Source organism: Manis pentadactyla, chromosome 8 (assembly GCF_030020395.1).
Source record: "Manis pentadactyla isolate mManPen7 chromosome 8, mManPen7.hap1, whole genome shotgun sequence".
NCBI lineage: Eukaryota > Metazoa > Chordata > Mammalia > Pholidota > Manidae > Manis > Manis pentadactyla.
Window position 1 is genome coordinate 134,949,597 of NC_080026.1, and position 23,120 is coordinate 134,972,716.

At 45.3% G+C, this 23,120-nt stretch overlaps 1 protein-coding gene and 1 long non-coding RNA gene across 5 annotated transcripts in view; one reads left to right on the forward strand and one right to left on the reverse strand.

Annotated features, from left to right (window-relative positions):
• The window catches only part of ADAM12 (ADAM metallopeptidase domain 12), a 333,734-nt gene that overhangs the window by 122,904 nt on the left and 187,710 nt on the right, over positions 1 to 23,120 (reverse strand). For both annotated transcript variants that reach the window (XR_008999055.1, XM_036898669.2), the window contains exon 4: positions 4,261 to 4,339. Coding sequence is in view for 1 of the 2 variants with exons in the window: in XM_036898669.2 (XP_036754564.2) it covers positions 4,261 to 4,339 (79 nt within the window). In the remaining variant the exon portion in view is untranslated. The remainder of the gene's footprint in view (positions 1 to 4,260; positions 4,340 to 23,120) is intronic.
• On the forward strand, positions 1,503 to 8,670 carry LOC130684670 (uncharacterized). Of its 3 annotated transcripts, none has more exons than XR_008999058.1 (4): positions 1,503 to 1,647; positions 6,663 to 6,807; positions 8,332 to 8,397; positions 8,516 to 8,670. It is a non-coding gene; the product is annotated as an uncharacterized LOC130684670 (long non-coding RNA). The 3 variants fall into 3 exon arrangements; XR_008999056.1 differs by lacking the exon at positions 1,503 to 1,647 and adding an exon at positions 6,249 to 6,440 and having other exon boundaries at positions 6,612 to 6,807; XR_008999057.1 differs by lacking the exon at positions 1,503 to 1,647 and adding an exon at positions 6,249 to 6,440.

Below are 23,120 nucleotides of genomic sequence, written 5' to 3' on the forward strand. Positions count from 1 at the left end.
GATATGATTCATAACATTTTATTTAGGATTTTTGCAACTATGTTCATAACTGAAACTAGTCTATAATATTTGTTTTGTGGATTCTCTTTTTTTGATTCAGGTAGTTCCTCTTTCCTCCCTTAACAATTTTTAAAAAATCTCAGAAACCATTTGTTCTTTGTAGGTTTGGTAAAAACTCACCTGACAAAATCATTTGGGTTTGATGGGCTTTTTCTGGGTGGATTTAAAAAAATACTATTATTGACTTAATTTCCTTATATAGTTATATTTAAATTTTTATATATCACCTTCAACCAGTGTTAGTGATTTACATTTTTAAGAAAATAGTATTGTTCATAATCTTGTAATTTAAAAAACCTCTATATAGCAATAGTTACATCGCTCTTTGTATTCCTAATATTGTTTACTTGGGAATTCTTTTTTTTTCTTGACTAAATTTGTGTTTTGTTCATTTTATTAATATTTTCAAAGAGCCAGCCTTTGGTTTAATTGATTCTATCAATTTTTTGGTCTTCCTTTTCATTAATTTCTTCTAATTTTTCAAAGTTTTCATTTCTAAGAGAGGTATATTTAAATCTTCCTCTTTGGTTATGGATTTGTCAATCATTGTAATTCTTCTGATTACTGCCTTATATATTTTGAGACTATTTTATTGGTGCATATAGGTTCACAATTCTTTTAACATCCTTTTGAATTATTCCTTTTATCATTAAGTAATTACCCCCTTTATCCCTAATAATACATATTTTTACCTTAAGATCTAGCTTGTTCTGATATTAGTACTACTATGGCAGCTTTCTTTGGGTTAAGATTTGTCTACTATATCTTTTTCTGTTCCTATCATAACCATTGTGTATTTTGAGTGTGAATCTTATAAAAATTTATAGCTGGATATTAAATATTAAGCAGATAATCTGTTCTTACTTTAACAAACAGATTTGACATAGGGCAGGGACATGAAAGAAGCATCATAATTGGCCTACCTATGATGAAAAATGCCAAGATATACACAGTATAGTAAGAACAGAAGAGACTCCATCTTAAGGCCAAGATTCAGTTTTAAAAAGTACAGATTGAGAAGTAAGATTCCTAACATATTCTCTGGCAATCAGACAATAGCCTACCCAATATTAAGGCAGGGTTAAGCAGTCTTAATTGATATGTTCCCTGTGCTTGAAAGTAACCACTATCCTAGAGAAGAACAGGATCAATACATTCTTTGTGTTAGGTTTATCTTACAGAATTTTCTAGAAGACTGACTACAGATTAGGACATAATGTCCTTCACTAGAGAGAGACATCATGAGACCACAAGTCAAGCCTACACCCAGCAATCCCTGCCCCACTGCCCTCTGCCCCTTTCTTGAAAGGCTTTAAAGAGGGAACCCCCAGCCTTTCAGCCCGCCTCCTCTCTGAAGACACCCACACTTTCCTTTCTTTAAGTGAGTACTTAAAAAAAAAGCCTTCTGTCTGCTCAAATTATTGCATTTGATCTCTTTGCTTTTTTAGTTCATTTCCAAGTCTTCCTTTTGTCTCTGCTTTACTCCTGGTAAGTAGGGAATTGCTGCTGAGAGCTCTGATTTAGGCCTGCAAGTTCCTGTCACCTGCATGACCTGGACGGAACTATAGCTGCACCATCTCCTCTTTAGTAAGTAGCCTGCCTAAAAACCTCCTTTCTTTGAGAAGTTCTCAGAACATAATCTCACTCTATCCCATGCTCGGCAGCTCCCCCAAATCCTAAAGTAGTAGAGGCTAGTCCTCACACCATGCAGATCCAAGCAGGCATGAGATGCCAAGTGACCCTAGCTTCAAGGGTTGGCAAGAGAATCTGCACTAGGCTGAGAAAGAGTTCAGCGAACTTTCCCTCTTTCCCTCTGTACTTTCACGTTCTCAGCTGCGTGCAAGGCTGCTACCAGTCCCTGCTACTCTCACTTCAGTGAACTCCTTCCTTGCCCGTACTCCTCTGACCTGCTCGAGAATTCCTTCTTCTTGTCCAGAGTCAAAAACCCTCCCCTGTCCAAGCTGAAGTTTCACCTACTGCACAGAGAACTTCCTCAGATGCAGCTGCCCAGCAGCAGATTCAACCTATTTACATATAATTAGATTAATGTGCTGATACATTTTTATCTTACTTTTATGTGTTTCATATCTACTCTGCTTCTTTTGAAAACTCTTTTCTTTCTTTCCTGCCCCCTACTAGGTTGATATACTATTTTTGCTCACCCTCTATTATTTGGAGTTATACATTCTGCTTTTCTATTCTTTTCATGGTTATACTTAAATTTACAAGGCACATACTTTGCTTATTAAAATATAAATACAATCAGCATTTTTATTATCCTCTAGTACAACAAATTCTTAAACTGTTTTGAATTTACTTACCTTGTTTTAAAACATCCAAATTCAGTCATTCCTGTTGTAATTATTATTTTAAATAGCTTGTTCAGATGTACTCACATGCAATTATTTTGCGTACTATTACCTCTGACATCCTTCCCTGCCCCTTGTGTTCAATTTCCTTCTTACTAAGGTGTTTGGTAGTTTTCCTGCCATAGATAGTCTCTGTTAGAATCTGAGAGTAGTAAATCCTCTTGTTTTTATGTGAAAATGTATTTCACTCTCATTTTTGTAAAATAGTTTGGGTATAGAATTGAAGCTGACAATGATTTCCCCTCAGCTCCGTGAAGTTTTAATTCCATAGCTACTAAGGAGAAGTCAGTTGTTGGCTTGCTATTTAGTACAAATCTCTCTTTTCTCTCTGGTGGCTTTAAGATTTTATCTTTGGTGTTCTGCAGTTTTACTACAAGCCCTCCCGGAGTGGGTTTATTTTTCCTTCTTCCTGCCTGGGACTCAGGTCTTTCTTAGATTTAGAATCATTCTCATCACACTCTGTTTAAATATTGCTTCTTTCCTAAGTTTTCCCCTGTATTTTCACTCTTGAATTTCTATTAGGTCTGTTCTGTTCTCTTTAAAATATTTGATGTTTTTTCTGTTTTTCTTTATTTTTTCAATTACCTCACACTCCTGAAGGTGTTAATTCTATTGTTTCTCTTGCATGCTGACCCTCACTTAATCTGGTCTTTCTTCCTTGTGTGTTTCGTAATTTTGATTTTGGGCTCACCTTTAATATTTTTTATTATTCTTTGTTTTCTGCATGGCATCTCATGTAATCCGGGCTGTAGAAATATTCCTGTAGAACTACTTTGGGTCGCCTTCAGCTTGGCACCGTGGGACCACAGGTTGCTAATCTGGGATAGGTTTTGAGGTTAATATACTGCCTGGGATTGCATTCCTGTGCAGGTATTAGAAACCTGGACACCCGTCTACCCCATTCCAAATTCATGCTTAAGAGGTGAGCTGGGGTTGCCATTTCTCTATTTTTTATGAAATCTTTCTTCAGTCTAGGATATCTGAAGACAATCCTCTCCGTTGCCCCCTTCTTTAGACTAGGGGTTTTTTGGGTCCCTTTTTCACAGGGGAAACAGCTCTCTGGGGGCCCAAGTTTGGGGGTTCTCCATTGTGGATGCCCACCGCTCTTGTCCCCAACCCTGAGAAAATACAATGCACTTACAAGTGCAATGCTTTCCTCTAAACTTCTTCTTTTTAAAACAAATGCCCAAAGCTCTTTAGAACAAGCACCTTTCCTGGTCCTCAGAGGGCAGCAACTCTTTTAACCCTCTAGTCACATGTGGGGCCAAGCATAGTCAGCATTTGTTCAAGGAACAAATAAAATTAACATCCAGTCCAAGTTACATATAAAAATTCAAATACCAGTAAAGCTGGCTGAGAGGTGCTACTGTCATTCCACAGTGATAATCACGATACAGAATCAAACTCACGTGGTAGATACATTCATAATAGCAGGTTAAGCAGAGTCAGACTTCCTCTGGATTTCTTTATTTCAAAGTTTAAGTCGGCCAAGTTCAGCCCAGGGCTGACTGCTCTCTGAGGCATCTCTCTCTCCCTTTGGCTGGGTTTCCTAGACAGGATTTGCCATGGGGCATCCTGCAGTTGCTGGGGTGGTTTCACGGTCAGCCCGCCATAAAGCCTTATCCCAGGACTGTCCTGATGTCCCTGCCTTGACTGTCTTCCTGGGGCTAGGATGGAATGCCAGCGCCCGCACGCCAGGTGATGTGCAGGTGTTCCTGGGGCCTGAGTGAAGGATCTGGGCAGGCGACTTTGCTTCGGATAAAACAGCCACAAAGCGTAAGCACAGATCTGACTGCAGAGCATCATGGCAGTGCAAACATGCAGGACTCACCGTGTGATTTCGAGTGAGGGAGACATCAGTGCCATCTTGCAGGTAGTGGGTTTCTGTGAAACCGCTAGCAATGAGACCGCTGCGGAAAAATAAAAGCGACATGAAAAGATGGGAACAGAATTAGGGAATCACATCGACATGCTGCTTGTGCATGTCTAGGCCACATGGCAGCCAGGGTTGGAAGCCTCCTTATTTCACAGGTGACCCAGTGAGGCTCCCAGAGGGGCTTCCACCTGTTCAGGTTACCCAGGGAGTGGGGAAGGGACACCGGCAGGTGACATCCAGGCATGGTGCTTTGAAGAGCATGTGGAGCCCCCCTCACGCCCTCCGTCCTCGTTCCTGCCACCTTCAGGTGTGCGCCCGCACTGACGCTCACACACAGGCACAGCACATGCATGCTGGAATGCTCGCACATGCACACACAGGCGTATTCTCCTACAATCGTATGTGGGGGAACTGCCTACCTGGAAGTCACAGGGCTACCCTATCTGAATCAATGGGGAAGTCGCCTGCTGGAAAGTAATCCTGGATCCCCACTACTGCCCCCCAACGTTCTCCCACACGTGAGAGAACCCGCTGTCGACGTCAGAATGTCAAGGAGAGTTTCAGGCAACAATGCTGTGTTAAAAGCAGGAGGCGAAGGAAAATGGTTTTGGACACACTGAAATACTGAATGTCTAAGATGAACTGAAAGAGGAGAAAATCCCTTATTTATCCTAACCAACATTGTATGCAGTCTACTAGATCTTTGTTGATGATCATCAAGCATGGATTTCTTCAGGTTTTAAATGATCTCGCAATTTCTTTTGTGATATACACTATTTTATCCCTTTCAGTGTAACTGCAACAAGTATTTTCCCATGCATGTACTGCACGCTGGGTGCTATACAAGCTGCTGGAACACGAAGGTCAATAAGGGCACTGCAGCCAGCTGGGAGGTAGAGGAGACACAGCCGGTGTGGGGAGGGGTGTCACAGAGGTAGGGACGGCAGACAGGAGCATGGCTGGGGGCTTAGGCTGTTTTGTTCTGCTGGGGGGGCTCTACTTCCCATCCAGATCTGGCCTGGGACTTGAGCTAACAAACACCAATCTCCCCTCAGCGTGCTTTGGGCTGGGGACTGGGGGAGAGGTCTTCCTCTTTGCTCTCAGAGCCCCGAGAACATACTCCCAGGGCTTCCCTCAGCCTGGCCCCCCACTTCAGGAGGGCGCTGCCCAGGGAAGATATAGCCTGTGCTCGGCTGCGACAAAGGGCAGACGGAGAGGCCTTCCAGGTGCCCGGGGCTGACTTTGCCTCAATAAACCCTCTTCTGCTTTGGCTGGTTTGGGTGGAGTTTTGCAACCAGAGTCCTGGTAAATATGCAGGGAAGAATAGAAGCGGGCATGCTGGAAACGCATCGGGTGAGAAACGCTTTCCTTCCAGTCAGATTCCTTTAGACCTCCCCCTGGCCAAGTCCAGAATTGAGAGTAATCTCCCCCATTTGATGCGGATTTTGATATATTAGGATATGCCTGGTTTAAATCAGGCCCTTAACAAAGGGTCTGAGTTGTGCTCTATTTAACGGCAAGTGTTTGAGAAGAGTGTGCCAAAAATAGGAAACACAGAAGATCTCTCACACGTGCTGACAAGGCGCACAGATTCTCCCGCACCCCCACTTCTGACTAAGCTCACGAGGGCGCAGACTGTGCTGGAGGAGGCCGACCCCTCTCTTGGCCTGGTCTCAAACCCCCAACTTGTACGTGTCCATCCTTTGAGCTGTCACGTTCCCCCAGGCAGGCTCACTGCCAGGGGACCGCAGCTCTGCTGGGATGGGCGGGGCAGAGGCAGGGAGGTGGGCAGGGGCAGGTGGGGGAGGCCGCGAGGCCCAGGAGGAGGGGTTGGGAGCAGGAGACGGCGGATGCCCTTCACAGGGCAGAGAGCTCCAGGGAGGCATGGGGGGCTGGTGGCCTGGACAGGGCAGCAGCAGGGGTGGGCCAAGGCAGACCAGATGGGACAGGGACAGTCACAAATCTTTCCAGAGGGTGGTTGTGGAGGGAAGCAGCAAGATGAGATGTAGTGCCAAAGGTGGGGATGGGCGGGCTGTGGCGCGTCCAAAGGGACAGGCTGGGGAAAAGGAGACAAAGTGACAGAGGAGCAGCAGAGTGATGCAGCGAGGAGGAGCCGGGAGCCACCAACTGGGCAGGTAGGACCTGTAACGGCCTCAGTGGTCTTGGGGAGGAAGGGGGCTTGGTCAGCTTCAAGATCACAGAGGGAGGAGAAAAAGAAAATTTAATATAATTCAAATTCATATAATTGCTTATATTATTTACTATTCTTTAGTAATTATTTTACTTATCTCATATCTTGTGAATAGTTTAGTAATCCCATTCTTAACAATGCTGGACTCTTATTTCGAATGGACAAGGTATCTGAATGCTCAGAGGAGGAACATGTGCACGAATTCCAGGCTTTCTAACTGAAGGCTAGTCCAGATGGAGGTCCAGGGAGAAGGCCTGCTTCACGCTGGAGAGATGCAGAAAATCTGCCAGGAGAGCAAGGCTTTGGAGGAGGTGAGCCCTTGGTAGATGACAAACTTGTGACCCAAAGGAGGTTTGGGGTTTTGCAGCACTAACATGAATTACCAGCTTGTAAAATGTGACTCAGGAAGAAACACAAAGACCTGTGAATATTTCTGCCTCCAAAAACCTACTGCTTCTCATTGTTGTCCCCATGTCACTTAAACGGAAATACCATTGCATATTTTGAGCTCTGGAGAGTTCTTGAACACTATCGTATGTTTCTGTGGTTGCAAGGGGGTGACACCAGGGCTCCGGAGTTTAGCCTGAGCATGTCCCCATGCAGTCAAGACACTGCTGCTGTGCGCCTCTTGTCCTACTCCGAGCCTGGAGAAGGAGCTCGGTGCAGTAGCAGCCCTGCATGGGTGTGACGGGTGTTACAGAGACTGGGGTAGAGACAGAGGACAGCCAGGCGCCGGGGCCCCCGAGGCATCCCCAGCCCTCAGCCCCACTGCTCCAGTGTCCCCAGGGCGGCTCCGCACCTGGGTGCCCACGGCCCACCTGCTGTGTCACAGGATGCATCCCATCTCTGGTCCTTTCCTCTCAGTGCCAGTCATCTGCCCCAGGGCTCCTCAGGCTGTGAAGAGCCCGGGGCAGTGGCAGAGGGTGCAGGTCACACCCCAGGGTCCAGACACCCCTGTGTAGATGCCTTCCCGCTGCACCTGGAGGAAATCCCAGCGTCTTCCACCGTCTCCCAGGTGTGCACAGCCTCACCTTCCCAGCGCTGGGCCTGCTTCCCTGTGGCTCACTACTCCCTGGCCAACACTGTCTCTGGCTCATTCTAGAACATCCGCCACCCCACCCCACTTAGGGCCTTGTATCTCCTTGCCCTGTGCCTGGAACGTTCCCCATGTGGCTTTTCATGGGGCTGGCTCCCTTTCATTGTTCAGACAGTAATTTAAATATTGCTTCAAGGGGGCCTTCTCCAACCTTCTCACTTAAAGGCGCCCCCGTCAGTGTGCCCCGCACCACAGGACCCCCTTGGCTTCCTGTTTCATTCATACGCCCCTTTGCTTACTTGTGTGTATCGCCCTCAAGGACACCATCACAGTGGGGCTCGTTGGCCCCAGACCAGGCACCGTGCTAACACCTTAACTGTATTTTGTGCGATCCTCATAGCATCTAGCATCTGGCTCTGCGAGACAGATACTATTTTTATCCCAATTTAAACAGGGAAACCAAGACACACAGAGGTTAAGGGGACTACCCAAGGTCATGGGTATGGCAGCCCCCAGGGGTTCAGCTCCGGAACTTGCACTCTTAGCCGCTGTGTGCAACCGTCTTTACAAGCTGGTCACAAGCTGGTTACTGAGTGCCTGCTGCAGGCGCTGGGCTAAGTGCTGGATACATATGTGCTGAGTGAATGGAAAGGATGGAGGGATGGATGGATGAATGGATGGATGGACGGATGGGTGGATGGATGACTGTACTTGGTGAGAATGTTGCCAGCACATTCTCTTTTCGTCTAGGGCCATCCCCTCCCAGCCCTAGGAAATATATGTCCTGTATCCTTCTTAGGTGCAAGGACTTGCCAAAGAGACATGGGAAAAACTGAGAAGGCACTCGGTTGAGGCTTTCCAAGATGTAAGTTTAAGAGGGGCTGGGAGTCAAAGGTCCTTTGAGAAAACTGAGAGAGGTGGGTAGAAAATGACTATGTTGGAAACGTGACAGCAATGGACCCGTTTCCTTTAATTTCCCCAAGGAGAAAATCCAATTAGATGGATTCTGGATGTCAGCAAATGGAAACAGAAGATGAATGCATAATTCCACAAAACATTATTTTTCTCTGCTTGTTAGATTAGCCAATCTAACAAAGGAATTCTGTTCTTCCCTATACCAGAAAATAAAATGCCAGGAGTTGATTTTGCTATTTTCTATTTGTTTTGCTGTTAGAGTGACACCTCAAAACTCTCTCATTTAATCCATGTTAATTGCACTGGACATTCGGAATAAGACACTCTAAGAGCTCACCGTCTGGTGAAGGGCAGACCCAAAGAGGGCTCTGTCACCAGCTCTCCATGACAGCGACTACCCAAAGCACTGTGGGAGCTCAAGGAAAGGCTCCTAACCCAGCCTGGGGTGGGTGGGACCCAATGAGTCACTAAAGGTGGGGGAAGAGGAGACAGGTGACAGGTGAGTAGTGAGGTGAGAGATGGGGGGTGGGGAGGGGAAGAGAACTCTCCAGATAGAGGTAACTCCATTCTCAAACGCACGGAGGGTACAGACACAGCATGTTAGTGGAGGACAGGTGCAGAGAGGTGAAGCTACGTGGAGATCCCAGCCTTCAGGGTGTAAAGTTCGAGGCAGGGAGACATGCTGGTGCTCAGACAGGCAGGTTGGGGACCGACCCTACTGATTGGCAAGTATCACTGCATTTACCCCCGCAGTGGGGAGTCGTTAAGTGTGCCAATTCCTGAGCAGATACAAGGTCTGGAGCTACAGGCCACACTGACAGCCATGTTGGCCAGACTTTGAGGGCAGAGACAAACAGGAAGCAGGAAGTTAGGAGGCTGGTGTGAGCATCTAAACAAAGGGCCAGACCAGGACATGAGCCTGTGGAACGGGAAATTCAGGAAAGGGGGACAGCTAACAGGAACCTCAGCTGTCAGCCCCATGGGTAATTTTTACAGAAGGGGGAGGAGGCGATGAATTTGGCCTTGGCCGTGTTGAGTGTGAGGTGCTAGGAGACATTCTCTTGGAAATGTCCAGTAGGCAGCTGATTCTGTGCGTCTCAGCTGTAGGCACAGGCCTGGAGAGAAGACAGAGGTGAAGACACTCAGACAGCACACACTTCCTTTAGGGGAGGACGGGTAGAATGTCGTTCTTTCCAGTTTAGTGTTCTACTTTCTGATTTTAAAGTCTCTGGGGATATATGTCTGGAAACGACCATTTAGAATTTACATTAAAATATTATGGTGTAGATAACGTTCTTTCTTATAAAATTTCTTATGTTTCTGAAGTGATTGGAATATCTTTAAAAATTGTGCCCCAAATTTCTTTTCTTAGATCCTATTGAAACTATAGTTACATAGTTTGAATGAGATGGATTTCATTAAAATGACCATTTTATTCCCCAAAGCATAAAAGAGGAAGAACCAGCATCGACTTGTTTTCACCCCCGAAAGCCTCTCTCTCTCTCTGCCCACCTTGGGCCAGTACATGTTTCCCCTGTGTTCTGCCAGAATTCTGACCCAGGACGCCTGCCTTGATTTTGCTGACTTGTCTCCTCTCCCATTGGGCTGAAACTACATCCCTAAGCCTCGTATGACGCCTGGCACATAGCAAGTGCTTAATATATAAATGGATGACAAACACAGAATTGTTATTACAGAAAAGCAACCCAATTTGGAAAGCATGGGCCAAACTAATTGGATCAATGTAAAAAAAAAAGAGGAATATGGTTCAAAATTGCTGTCACTGATTGGAGAGGGGCTGCGGGATGGGGGCAGTCACATTCACTCCTTTGTTGTTTCAAGGATTCCAAATGCTGTCAGGTCATGGGGACCCACCCTGACAACCTGTCACTGGTTTAGAACGGCTCAAATGAGGGAAACAGGGAAAGGAAAGCTGAGAGATTGGCATCAATTACTTAGAATATGAAAACACCTCAATGATGACACGTCAACTTTTCCCTATTATTTCTCTGAACACCGTACGTATGGTCGGAGGCTTTAATCACTCTGTGCAGCACATTCATGCAAAAGCATCGCCAGGTGGCTTCTGCCGGTCAGTTACACCCGCCGGCGCTGGGGCTGCTCCTCGCCACTAGATCCCACCCGCACTGCGGCTTCGGCCGTCGCCCTAGGAGACCCACTTGGTATTCCAAGGTCCCAATTCAGTTTTCTGGGACGATTTACTTCACCACAAGTTATTATTCCACAAATTACCAAATCACCCATATGTAAATTTGGGTAATGGTTTTCTTCTATGAGAATTTGGAAATAACATGCCTCATACAAACGTATCTGTAGCAAAACTGCCTGGGGCTCCCACAAAACATGCACACAATGAAAACCATCAGTAAAAACCAGGATTAGAATTCCCCTAGTTACTAAAATGAATATCCTTTATTGAAAATTCTCTATTCCTCAACCAGAGATAAATAAATAGAGGGAAAAGCTCAAGAGAAAAAGCGGTATGTACCCAGACTGGATTCTTGGTACTCTGAAAGGACGCATTCTGGTTCTCAGTGAAAACTCCAGAGTGGCTGGAATCAGGGTTCTTAATGTTGATATTATTCAATCTTCACGACCGTTTGATGGATCAGACAACTGAATAATCCTCTATAAACACAGTGCAGTGCGGTATGAAATAAGAGGAGGAAAATGAAAAATAAGACAAAGACTCAGAAGTCTGCTATTTTTTAACATCTCAGCTTTGCTTGAACTTCTTTCAGAACCTGGTCTGTGCTTTTTGTTTTCCTTATGGGGAAAGTCATCCTGGTAAACAAACAACATGTGTGCTGGGTTCTTGATTTTGGGAGGGACGGCAAAGCTCCGTCACCATCTCCATCACCAGCCTGCCTTGTGACCTTCATCCACACTGCCATCCCCCCACTCCCCCTGCCATGTGCTCATGGTGTGGACCCCAGGACACTTGCTTTTCACGTGCACTTTCTTACTTGATCTTGGCAGAGCCCCTGTGGGGCAGGAACTGTTATCATCTGCTTGACAAGGAAGATGGAAACTCTCAGAGAGGCCAAGTGGCTTCTCCAAAGCCACACAGCCAAGCCAGTGGAGACTGGCTCCAAAGTCTGCCTCACCCTAATCTCTCACTGGTCAACCCTGGGTTGCCAGGAGGGAGCATCAGCACATGGTCCTGATGGTCTGAAAAATAAGCAGCAGCAAGTTATAGCCCATCATTTTATGAAGTTATTTTTTCCCACAATCCAAAATGGGGTTTATGTTGTTTCTCTTAGCACTCAATTCAATGTAGCTACAAATTCAAATTATTTCTGGTTACAATCTCAGCACATGGGGATCCTAACTATTTAGAACTGCACATCCGTAAGAACAATGGAGCATTTACATCCTATTTCCTTTTGTTATTCCCCACTTGCTAAAATACTCAAAATGACCAAAACAACTTGGGCCTTTTTTTTTTTTTTCCTAGAATAAAAAGATGTTCCTCTTTCCCAGCTCTTTCTCATTTAGTTTCACAAATTATAATAAATGAAACTGTTGATACAGCGTTTTAGAAACTGTAGGAGACAATTAAGTTTCCTGCAAAATAATTTCTTAATATATTGCTTTCATTTTAACTCACAAATACACAGAATTCTGGATCAAATCATGTGGTATTTATACTGGAATATGTTATTACTGTCATCTGGGACTCTTCAGATGGCCCTGTCCATTCACGAAATGAGCAGATCTCATGTGGCACCACTGACAGCTGGAGACCCAGTAGATGTCTCTTTAAGCCCAGGATGGCTGATTTGGCAATCGTGTCACCAGCTGGCACATAGAAGCAGGTGAGAAATTATGGGCTCCTGACACTGAAGCTCCGCAGCTGCCGTTCCACAAGGGCCTGAAGTTTTGGGCTCCTTTTTCTCCTTTATAATGACCATCTGTAGTTTGAAAGTCTTTTGAATGTGGGCTTATAATTGTTCTTGAACTGACAGAACAGAACTATCTTCAGAGCACGAGACTGACCCAGTTTAATTAACTCTATTTGTAGAAAAATCGGGTTGCACCAGAGGAGAAGTTGAAAACCCAATACAGTGTGGTCTCACTTCCCCTGGTTTCAGTTACCCAAGGTCCAGAAGCAGGTGATCCCCCTCCTGAAGTACTGTCAGGCCACCAGCAGCCTAACGCCACGTCACAATGCCTGCGTCCTCCACCTCACTTCAGCTTTTCATGCAGGGATTTTAACATCATCACCAGCAGAAGGTTACGTACAGCACAGTAAGATATTTCGAGAGAGAGCCCACAGTCACACAACTTTTATTATAGGATATTGTTATAATTGCTCTATTATTAGGTATTGTTAATCTCTGTGCCTAATTTATACATTAAACTTTATCATAGGTGTATACGTATAGAAGAAAAAACAGTACACACAGGGCTTGGTACTATCTGTAGTGTCAGGCATACACTGGGGGTCTTTGAATGTACCCCCCACAGATAAGGGGAAACTGCCACAAACCACTATTTCCAAAGGTAAAGCCCCATACCTGCTTTTTGCAGAAAGGATTGCAAGAATAGACTTTATAGGTTAGCTTACAGTGCCGTCCTCAATTATTTCTGCCAACAGAAGTAAAATAGTTATTATTTTTTTTTTCTTAAGCTTCAGAATTTTCCTTCTTCCTTTTGAAAAATGCCGACTGGCTGTAATAGCAGCAGTATCTGTGGCTAACATTTGTTTCAGCTTCTACTAAGCAAAAGCACTTTTTATATGCATTATTTTAACTTTTACAACACCCCTAGTGGGAAAGTGCCTGTGCTGAGATGAGGAGCCTAGGCTCATACGGGTGAAGGGATTCGCTCAGGGCCACCCAGCTGTGCTATGTAGGCGGTCCGCCTGCAGAGTCTGAGCTTTTACTGCTCTGCTTATATGACTTCCACATACCCTTCGCCCTACATTTGCCTTTTCTGCTAATCTCCCTCTAAACGGACACTGTACTAAATATGCCAATTGCTGACTTTGAAAACAAAAAGAAATTGTAGTTTGGCTTGGGTGAGTCTGTCCACTTCCCATTTATTGCCGTGAGATCAAAACGGAAAGGAGCAATTAGGAGCCGTATGAATCAGGGTTCTGTTCACCTCTCGTCTGAGGAATGGGCACCTACATGTGGTTGTTTTACGTGTATCAGTGTAGCAAAGGCTGACACTACTCCACACATAAAGGCATATGAAAAATTCAGTCATGTAAGTAAGTGAATGGAGGATCAAACCATTCATATTTTTTCATTGGTGCTAAACATTAACTGAAAATAATCGAGTGGGTTATACAACAAAAACAAAGTCAATCTTTGCTTGTTTTCTAATTGCCCATCTTGCCCTACACTGCAAGGGGTATTTAAGAGTGGTTGCTCATTAGCAGTCACGGCCTATGATATGGCAGGACGTGCTACAACTAGCGGTTCTTAAAATCTTCACACCAGCATTCCGAGGTTGGTCTTATGGCCATTTTACAGATGTAGAAACCAAGGCTCAGAGGTGTTAAGTAATTAGTCCACAGAGCTAGCAGGTGGCAGTGGACTGAGGCTGCCAGATGCTCACACACCTCCCACCCAGCCTTGGGCCATCACCTGCACACGGAGAAAGATGCTTCCATCTCCCCCAAGCCAAAAGAATTCTGTGTCAGTTATTTTACCGAATAATTGAATGTATTCACAAAGGGGTTAAAGCCAAGGGAAGCGTTTCCCCTGCCTGCTGGGCGCAACAAGGTTGGGGTGGCCCCAACTCCAGGCCACTTCCTGGCCCCCAAAAGGCTTTCTTTTGGTCAATCTCTGCAGAATTTGTGGGCTGATATATTTCCAAGCAATAAAAATGCAGACAAGATGACAAATCTACCTTCAAAATATATCTTTGGCTGCAGTGTAACAACAGTGGTTGAGAGCAAACCTGGTTCCTCCATCCTCTTCTTTTGAGAACTTGGGCATAAAATTTGGCCGCATACTGGTATTTCCTCATTTATGACGGGGACAATATTACCTACTTCATAGGGTTCTTGTGAAGATAATATATGTTAAATGCTTACAAACATGCCTGGCCCAGATTATGTACTCAATGAAATATAAGCAGTTATTATTATTATTAGTAAGTCTGTCAGCATCCAGTAAGTCTGACTCACTCCCATCTCCCCAGCCCAAGTCACCATTTTCTGTCACCCCAACTTCTGTGACAGCTCCCACTCTTGTTCTCTTGTTCCATTCCCATCCACTTTTCACACAAAAGCCAGAGTCATATGTTTAAAACCAAAATCAGATCATGCCATTCTCCCAATTCCAGCCTTACACTGCTTCTTACACAACCAGAGTGAAGTTCAGGTGCAGTAGCCTGCCCTTCCCCTGCCTCCCCCTCTAACATGTCACCACACGCAGGCCCCCAAGGCCTCCATCCTTCTTAACTTGGTCTGGAACATCCTTCCCTCTTTTTCTGACTGGCCTACTAGTAGCAACTGTCACCCATTTTTTGGGAAATGCCAGAAATTTCCTGCCTGTCCCCTTCTCCTCCGCAGTCCCCTCTTGTGGGTTTCTGCCCTATTCCTCAGTACTCCCCACCGTTTATTGCTTATTTGCCCTGTCACTTGTTTGAGGTATGCATCCCCCATTAGGGTGGGGCCTCATCTGTCTGACGCCCTCTCTATCTCCAGCCCTTATTTTCAAGAATGAGAAAAGTACATCAAAGGCACACATAGGCAATAGAGTCACGATTGGTTTGGTATGGTTTTGGGGAATGAGAAGGAGGTTTTTCCTCTTCTAAAACCAGCACCAGCAATGAGAACAGAAACACACAACTTTCAGATAAAAGATACTTTGACCCTTAAAAGTTCCACCACCTAGAACAGATCTGGCCATTTGTTCATACTGTGGAGCAAATAATATGCTTCTTTTTTAATCTTCCATGAACATTTTCTCATTTTCTTGCATTGAAAAAGTCTAGCCAGATTATCCACAACCACCAAATCAAAACTCCTTTGAATCCCTGTACACAGAGCTTTAACACTGAAACATGAAATGACTCCAGGATGCGTGTGCCCTGCTCACACCAGCTGGTATTTGAGAGGTTGGCTGGTGTTACCTGGCATCTTCCACATGGCCCACAGCTGGGAGTCCAGCAATGCTGTGGGTCTGATGACCTGGGAAGCCGTTTCACAGGATGCTGGATTCAGTTCAGCCCGTTTTCCCACTACCCCGCTCAGTGAAGAACTTTTATTAATTGGTGCTCCGAGGCGAAAGAGGGGATTTCTTGGCCTGCGTGGAAGCCAGGCAGCCAGCTCCCAGGCAGACTTGCAGACTGGCCAGCCGCACACTCTTAAAAATTGACCTACATGGAACTAAACTCAGAGAATATGTGTTAGATCAAATCTGCTCTCTTCTACTTACTCAGACAGTTCTGCCCTGCAAATTTCCATACCACCCCTGCCAAGAGATGGACGCCAGGAGTGACCTATGGTGGGGAAAAGCTCCCCCACTTCCTCAGTTTCTCAATCAGCCACCAAACTGCTCAGACCCTCTTGCGGACACTACCCAGCAGGGTGCCTGGGTTTTGAAATGGACATCTTACTCCTTTCCACCAAAGGGCCTGTAGGCTGTGACCCTGGGGGTGCAGAGCCCTGCAACAGTGACAGCACAGCCCCTTTCCTGGGTGGCAGCATCCTTAGCCTGCTCATATTCCCGAGGCCAAGTCAGTGACAGCCCAGAAAGCCACGGATTTCTGCCAGCACTAAGCAGGTACCAATGCCTGCGAGCAATCTGTTTAAAAGGTACATATTTTTGGGACGGTGAAGGATTGTAAAATATAAAATAGTAAAATGAAGCCATAAACCCCATCAAAATTCTAGTTTCTGTGCTCTGCATAGGGAATTATTCTATTTCCCCCTTTTTTTCTTAAAGAAACCACCATAGGAAGTATCTGTAATCCCCAAGTGGCTGTTTCTGTTTCCCAGTAACTATTCTCCAAGTGCTTTGCTGAGCGACTACGTCATTAGCACCCGGATTTGCATTTTCTTCTGCATCTGGAAGGGTTTTGCATTTAGCTCTAAGACTATCACGAATTCTAAGAGAAGGACCACAGAACAGACACCACTGACAACGGGCCATTAATAGATGGCTCCCCAGCATAAAGGCCATGCCAATCAATATTCCCACAGCTGGGTCTTTGAACGAGTCGCCTCTTCCACATGGGTTCCTGCAGACTAACTTCACACTGTTCACAGTGCCCTAATTTCTTATTCAATCCCAGCCCCCTAGGTTACAAAAAAATTTGGCTAATTCTATCAACTAATTTTCCACAAACACTTAAGTAGTTTAGTCAGAACCATGGCTGGGAATATTTTCTGTTACTTTCATTTTAGGACAGGGCAATGTGAATTACCTTGTTGATTTAGTTAAGCAAGGCAATACATGGCAAAATATTACCCTGGGTCATGAAAAATAGAGATCTTTAACAAGTCTCACGGTCTCAATTTGTAACATTGGTTAAAAACCATGACGGGGTGATTAGTTGGTTCCCATTTGATTGAGGCACTAATCCACTGCATTTATGAAATCTTCAGAGTTCATTTGCTGTCCAGGCATTCTAACATACGACTTACTCGGGGTGCATTTTTAGAAAGCTGCTGGCATTCAAGCAATGACGAATCTTACAGCACTCGGCTAAGAGAGCGTTTTTCTTCTAGGTGTAACTGCTCTGTAGCTAAGCTGTCCTGGGTACAGAGCAAAACTGGATACGTGCTCCAGCACCCAGCACAGAGCATGACTTCTCCGGGTGGACTTGGCCTTCCAAAAAAGACAAGCCTGCTTCCAATGTTCCTGGCTTCCCAGCCCGTGGATCTGTTTCTCAGATGACAATATTGTGGTTTCTTTAAAAAAGGAAAACAAAAGAATACTTCCTATAAAGAACCCAGCAACCAGAATTCAGATGGGACTTAGAGGTTCAATTTTTACACAGCAATCGTGCACGCAAAGTTGGGAATCGGGATTACGTCATGTGTGCTACCAAATTCGTATTCTAAAAACATGTTCCAGAAAGAAGTTCTTCATTAAAAGCTGAGATCTTTCCATGTGTCTGGGGAAGAAAATAGTGAAATACATTGAGGAGGAGGAAGGCACAACCTAATGATTAAAAAATGTAATTTACAATGATCTGCCTCAGTAATCTCTCCAAAATAGTTCCATGGGAAGAAAAATACTGTAATCACTGACAAGCCTATTGAATTAATCCATACTTCTCAGGGGTCAGAAAACAATTATGTATCCTGTGTGTTAGGAGACTGAGGAAATGGGGCAAGCCAGACCCGGATACAATGCAAAGCTAGGGCTCTTTATTTATCTCATAAGGGTGGACATTTCCAAAATTAAACTATCGCATCTCAGTGTTCTAAGGGTCCACACATTGTTTGGTCCAGGATAGATGAATGTGGACTAGTTATTATCTGGGCCAGTCTTGGGAAGCTATTATTCATTTTGTTGAGTTTGACAGTGGCACTGTGGTCACATAAGAAAATTCCATATTATTTCAGAAATGCACACTGATATGTGGAGGGGTGAAATGACATGCTATCAGCTGTCTGTTCAAAATGACCCCAGAGAAGGGACACAATAGAGGAAACAAGTGTGGCAATGTCTTAAAACTTCCTGAATCTGGAGGATGGGTATATGGGCGGGTCTCTCAGCCATGGCATTGTTGACGCTGGGCACCAGTTAAGTCTGTGGTGGGGGCCATCCTGTGCAATGTGGGCTGGGGGCCATGTCCCTGGCCTCCATATGCCACTGCTGGCCCCTCTGCAGTGACCAGCAAATCTGTCTCAGCTCTGCCAAAACCCTGTGGGCAAAACCACTCTCTGGGGAGAGCCACGGGTATGACGGAGGAGTCACAGGCTATTTTCTCTTCTCATGAATATATTTAAAAGGTTTCAGAATGAAACCTTTTAAAATTAATGGGGGAATAAAAGTGTGAAAAAAATCCCAATGTTGATTCAGTCTCTTAGACTGGAGAATATTCCTGAGGAGTGTGGCAGCATATGCCTGGACCCAGACAACAGAATTTCTCACTCTGGTCCTGGGCCTCAGCCTCAGAAGACATGAGGGAGCCACCCTGGGGAAACCTGGGCCCAGGAATGTGCATTTTAATAAAAGAGCATCAGCCTATCATTGCATTTTATTACATTTGCATTAACCTGTGCTGGCATGTGCTCAGGCTCAGTCTACCTGTCTGTCTCTCCCCAGACTCCCTTACGTGCACACTCGTGCACACACACACACACACTTTTTTCTAAACCATTTGAGGGTAAATTATACACTTTGTGGGCGGTCACCCTAAACACTTCCTGGTGTATTGCCCAGGAACAGGGGTGTCCTCCTACTAATCTCAGTGCAGTCACCAGACCAGTAAATGCCATATTGGTGCCCTAATTTCATCTATTCTTCCATTCGTATTCCTACGTTGATACTGACTTGGTGGTGCCCTTTATGGGATATATTTCCCCCCAGGACAGGGTCCAGCCTAGGATCAGACCCTGCACCAGGCGGTCTGTCCCTCTGCTGCTTTTTTATTAACAGCTTTGGGAAATAATTCACATACCACACGACTCCCGCATTCACAATGTATCATCCAATGACTTGAGCGTCTTCACAGAGCTGTGCAGCCACCCACCTCTACAATCCAATTTTAAAGCATCATTGCCCTTTGCGTCTTTGCATTTGAAACATTTCTATTGCTTTTTGCTTTCACTGACAATGTTGACGTTTTTGAGAACACAGACCCCCTCTCTTCATAAAATGTTCCTCATTTGAGGTTTGTCTGCCATTTCCTTGTGACTGAATGAGGCTACACATTCTCAACCCAAACACTTCCTGGTTGATGTGTCCTCAGGGTAACCTGCATGGAGACTCACACTGTCCACCTGCCCCTCCCTGCTGATAACGCGGATCACCTGATTAAGGTGCTGCCTGAGTCCCTCTGGCATACTTACATCAGTGGGTGCTAATCTGGCATGGGGGGATTGAATGAGGAGCAAGATATGCATGGTCTTTAAGCATCTCCTCACAGACTGCTTCTGACTTGGAAAGGGGGAGAGGCAAGACTTACCGGGGGAGCCTGCTTCCCTGCTCTCAGGCACAGCACCCAGCAGGTGCAAGGCCCTCTTCCCATGCTTGCCAGTTTGCGGCCATAGGCAGGCCCTGCTCTGAGCAGCCTCTCTGCCCAAAGTTAACCAGAAAGTTGCCTGCCTGGTAGTTAAGAATTCCCTGGAACGCAGCTCAATTCACTGTGTGGTGCTTCCCAGCCCTCCAGGACCTCAGGGAGGTAAAGAACACACTTCTGGAAGGAGGCTGGCTGCCCTAAGCTTCCCCAGGGGTGCCTCCTGCGAGGGGATGATGCCCAGTGTGGCAGCCCCAGCGAGTCGGCCACAGCCGCTGCCCCAGCAGCCGCCCTGAGCCGGGGCCCTGCGGATACGTCTGCTGCTCTTTTGCTTTGCTTCAGGCCTTTTGCCACTTTCCCAAAACTTCCACTGCAAAGTGTGGAAGCCACATCGGGAAAACTGCCTTCCCTCCCTGGCAGGGTGAGCAGGTGCGGGGAAGGTGAGGGTGGATAGGCTGCTGCCTGAGGAGCGGGGAGCATGATGCTGGGTGACGGCTCCGGGGATAGAAGCACACCCTGCCTTCCTGCTGTGCACACAGTGGGGCCACAGTGGCATTTCTGCTCGAGACACGTGTGCACGGCGGGTAGCCATGTGAGACTGAGCAACCGGGCAGCAGGGGCCACCTTCAGAGCCAGGGTCTTGCAAGTGTGAGTATGGTCAGCCTCTGATGCCACATCACAAGGTGTAATAAAAACACACACAAGGTGGCGTGTTTACAAACAGCCCAAACACCATGGAGAGTAACACACACGGCCTTTGGTGGACCCGTCTACACACAGGCCATCAGGCCACCCAGCCAGGTGCTGAGAATTTCATCTCTCTCAGCCTTGGCCTGCCTGCGCGTCAGGCAATGTTAAAAAATATTATTTAATCGTAACAATAACAATTGCTGAGAAAATAAAAACCCAAACAAGGCAGACGATTGAAACACCAAGAAGAGATTTCTCTGGGTTTTTATTTTAAACATATGTTTCTTAAACAGTGAGGAATGCCAAAAAACACAGCGTCCAGTCTATTTTCCTTTTTCTGTGTACATGATTTGCTCTGGAAACTGCCTATAAATGCCCGAAAATGTTTTCTCTCATCACAGACAATTGAGGAGCAGTACAAGGAGTTCTGAAGCAAAGCCTCGTTGTTTCATTCGAGTGGAGTGAGAAGTGAGGTGATGCTTGTGTGGCGTGAACGTGAGGTTGGGGGGTGCGCAGTGTCAGGAAGAGCGTTTACGCATCCCTCAAGATTGCACGGGAGAGGCGTCGCATTGCACAGTATTTTGGAAATCCAGCCCAGCCCCTGGGGGGCCATGGGGTCGTGCAGGGCAGCCCAGTGGGCATCCAATCCCCAAAGGCAGGTGGGATAGCCTGTTCCTTTCTTTTGGCACACGGGCCCTGGAAGGTCTCTCCCCAGAGCTGCGTGATGGAAATCCACGCCCGCTGTGTGCGAGGCCAGCATGAAGAAACGGCTGTCCTCACCCTCAGCCCACATACCAGAGAGCTAGCCCAGGGGGGTTCAGTCCCCGTGGCTCTCAGGTCAGGGAACTGGGTGGCTCATAACATGAAACAGACCATGCCCTGACCATGTCACTGAGCACGCATAACAATGGCAGAACAATCCCAAGTGAAGCTAAGAATGTTCTTGGGGCTCCACCTGAACGAGCATGCACTCGAGGCCCCCATGGGCCCCACCACCCTTTGCTTCAAAGGTCCACACCCAGGGGAGAAGGTAAAGGGCGCTTTCCCCCCAGGCCGTGACTCCGATTCCTGCCTTTGTCATCCTTCAGCGTGGGACGGATTATCACAAGGCCCCTTGGGGGCTTCATTTTTACCTGATATAAAGTTTCATTTTCTGTCATTTTAAACTAAGACACTAAATGAAATTTAAGACAAGGCAGAGAGAATGTAAAACCAAAAATGGCAAGACACAATTCAGAGGAAGACTCTGAATCCCTGATGGAGGGCATATTCTCTCTCGTGTTAAGGTAAGTAAATAGCTGAATTAAGTACATTCTATATTAGTTTATTTCAGAGTAATACAATTCTTTTGATTCAATTGTATAGGAAGCAACAGTGTAAATAAAATATGATCATCTTTTAGCCTGAAAATAATGACTTTAGAGAAAATAAACTGTAATAAAAACTTAATTCATAAGGGTCTTTAACAATCTCTCATTGTCTCCTAAAGTATGGAGGTTTATATGCTTAAATATAACATGATTCTTCAATACGATGTCAATGGATCAAGGAGTCCTCTAAGGATTTACCACCAACTCCCCAGAGAGAAGAAAGTATTGAATGAATTCTTGTAGTCACGGCTCCTAATCTTTCAGAAAAGGGCTCCCTCCATTTAAACAAGAGCCATCCTATTTGTATAGAGCTGTAGTGAATCTGTCTTGTATCATATTTTTTAAGCAGGGGTGTACCAAGCAGAGACAGCAAGAGGGTGAGAGATGGAGGAGATAGGGAGAGGAAGAGAGAGAGAGAGAGATGGGTCAGGGGTGTGGGGTGAGAGACATGGAGAGAAGATAGCCTAGTTGAATGCATTTGGTATTCATTTATGGCTGTATATTTTTGCAGTTGAATTATGGGAAATGTTTATGAGAGTCCTTTAAGAGAGGGGAGGCCAATTTTCAAGAAATACAAAGAAAAATATAGAATTACTTTACCTAGGAGGAAAACAGAAAACAGCATCAGACTATAAATACCAAAAAAAAAAAAAAGGCAGTAAGATCAGAAGATAGGAGATTTGATGCTGGTGAGATAGGGAACACTGATAGTTATTATTATAGAATAATGATAGTAGACACTATTGAGACCCTACTGTGTGAGGTGACGTGTGCTGAGCACATTCTCATTCAGTACTTAAAAAGATTTGTAAGTTCCCATAATTCTGCCAATTTTACAGAAGAGACAACTAAGGCACAAAGAGATCACATAGTTTTTTAGTAAATGACAGATGCAGGACTGGGACCAAAATTAGTCTGGTTTCTGACTCTGTTTCAAAGTTTCCTACTGAAGATCTAAGACTCTGATAGGAATAGTTTTCTTCAATTGATTATTTAAAAGACAAAAGTCAGCAATATTTTGGCTTAAGAATGTGGGAAGGAAATCTGGGAAGAACCTAAATACAAATCTGCAAACAAACAAAACCCAAACACAATACCATGAATGAAATAAAACATCAAAATCAAGAGTTACCCCATGCTTGCTTATACTGCAGCAGACAATGGGAATTCAGTTGCTGCAGAAGCCTTCTTCATTACATTACCAGGCATTTGGCCAAGAAGAAAGGAAGGTTTTGTACTTGTTTGGAGGTACTTGGATACAAGCAATGTGCCACCCAAGTTTTTGGCATCTTAATTGAGCTCCATTAAATAAGAATCTCTATGTACTCATTCAATTCGTTAACCTCAATCTGAATAAAATTTTAGTCTCTAATTTAATTCTGGAAATCTTTTTGCTAACAATACCTGGGTAGCCTTTTGTGTTTTATTTATTGCTATC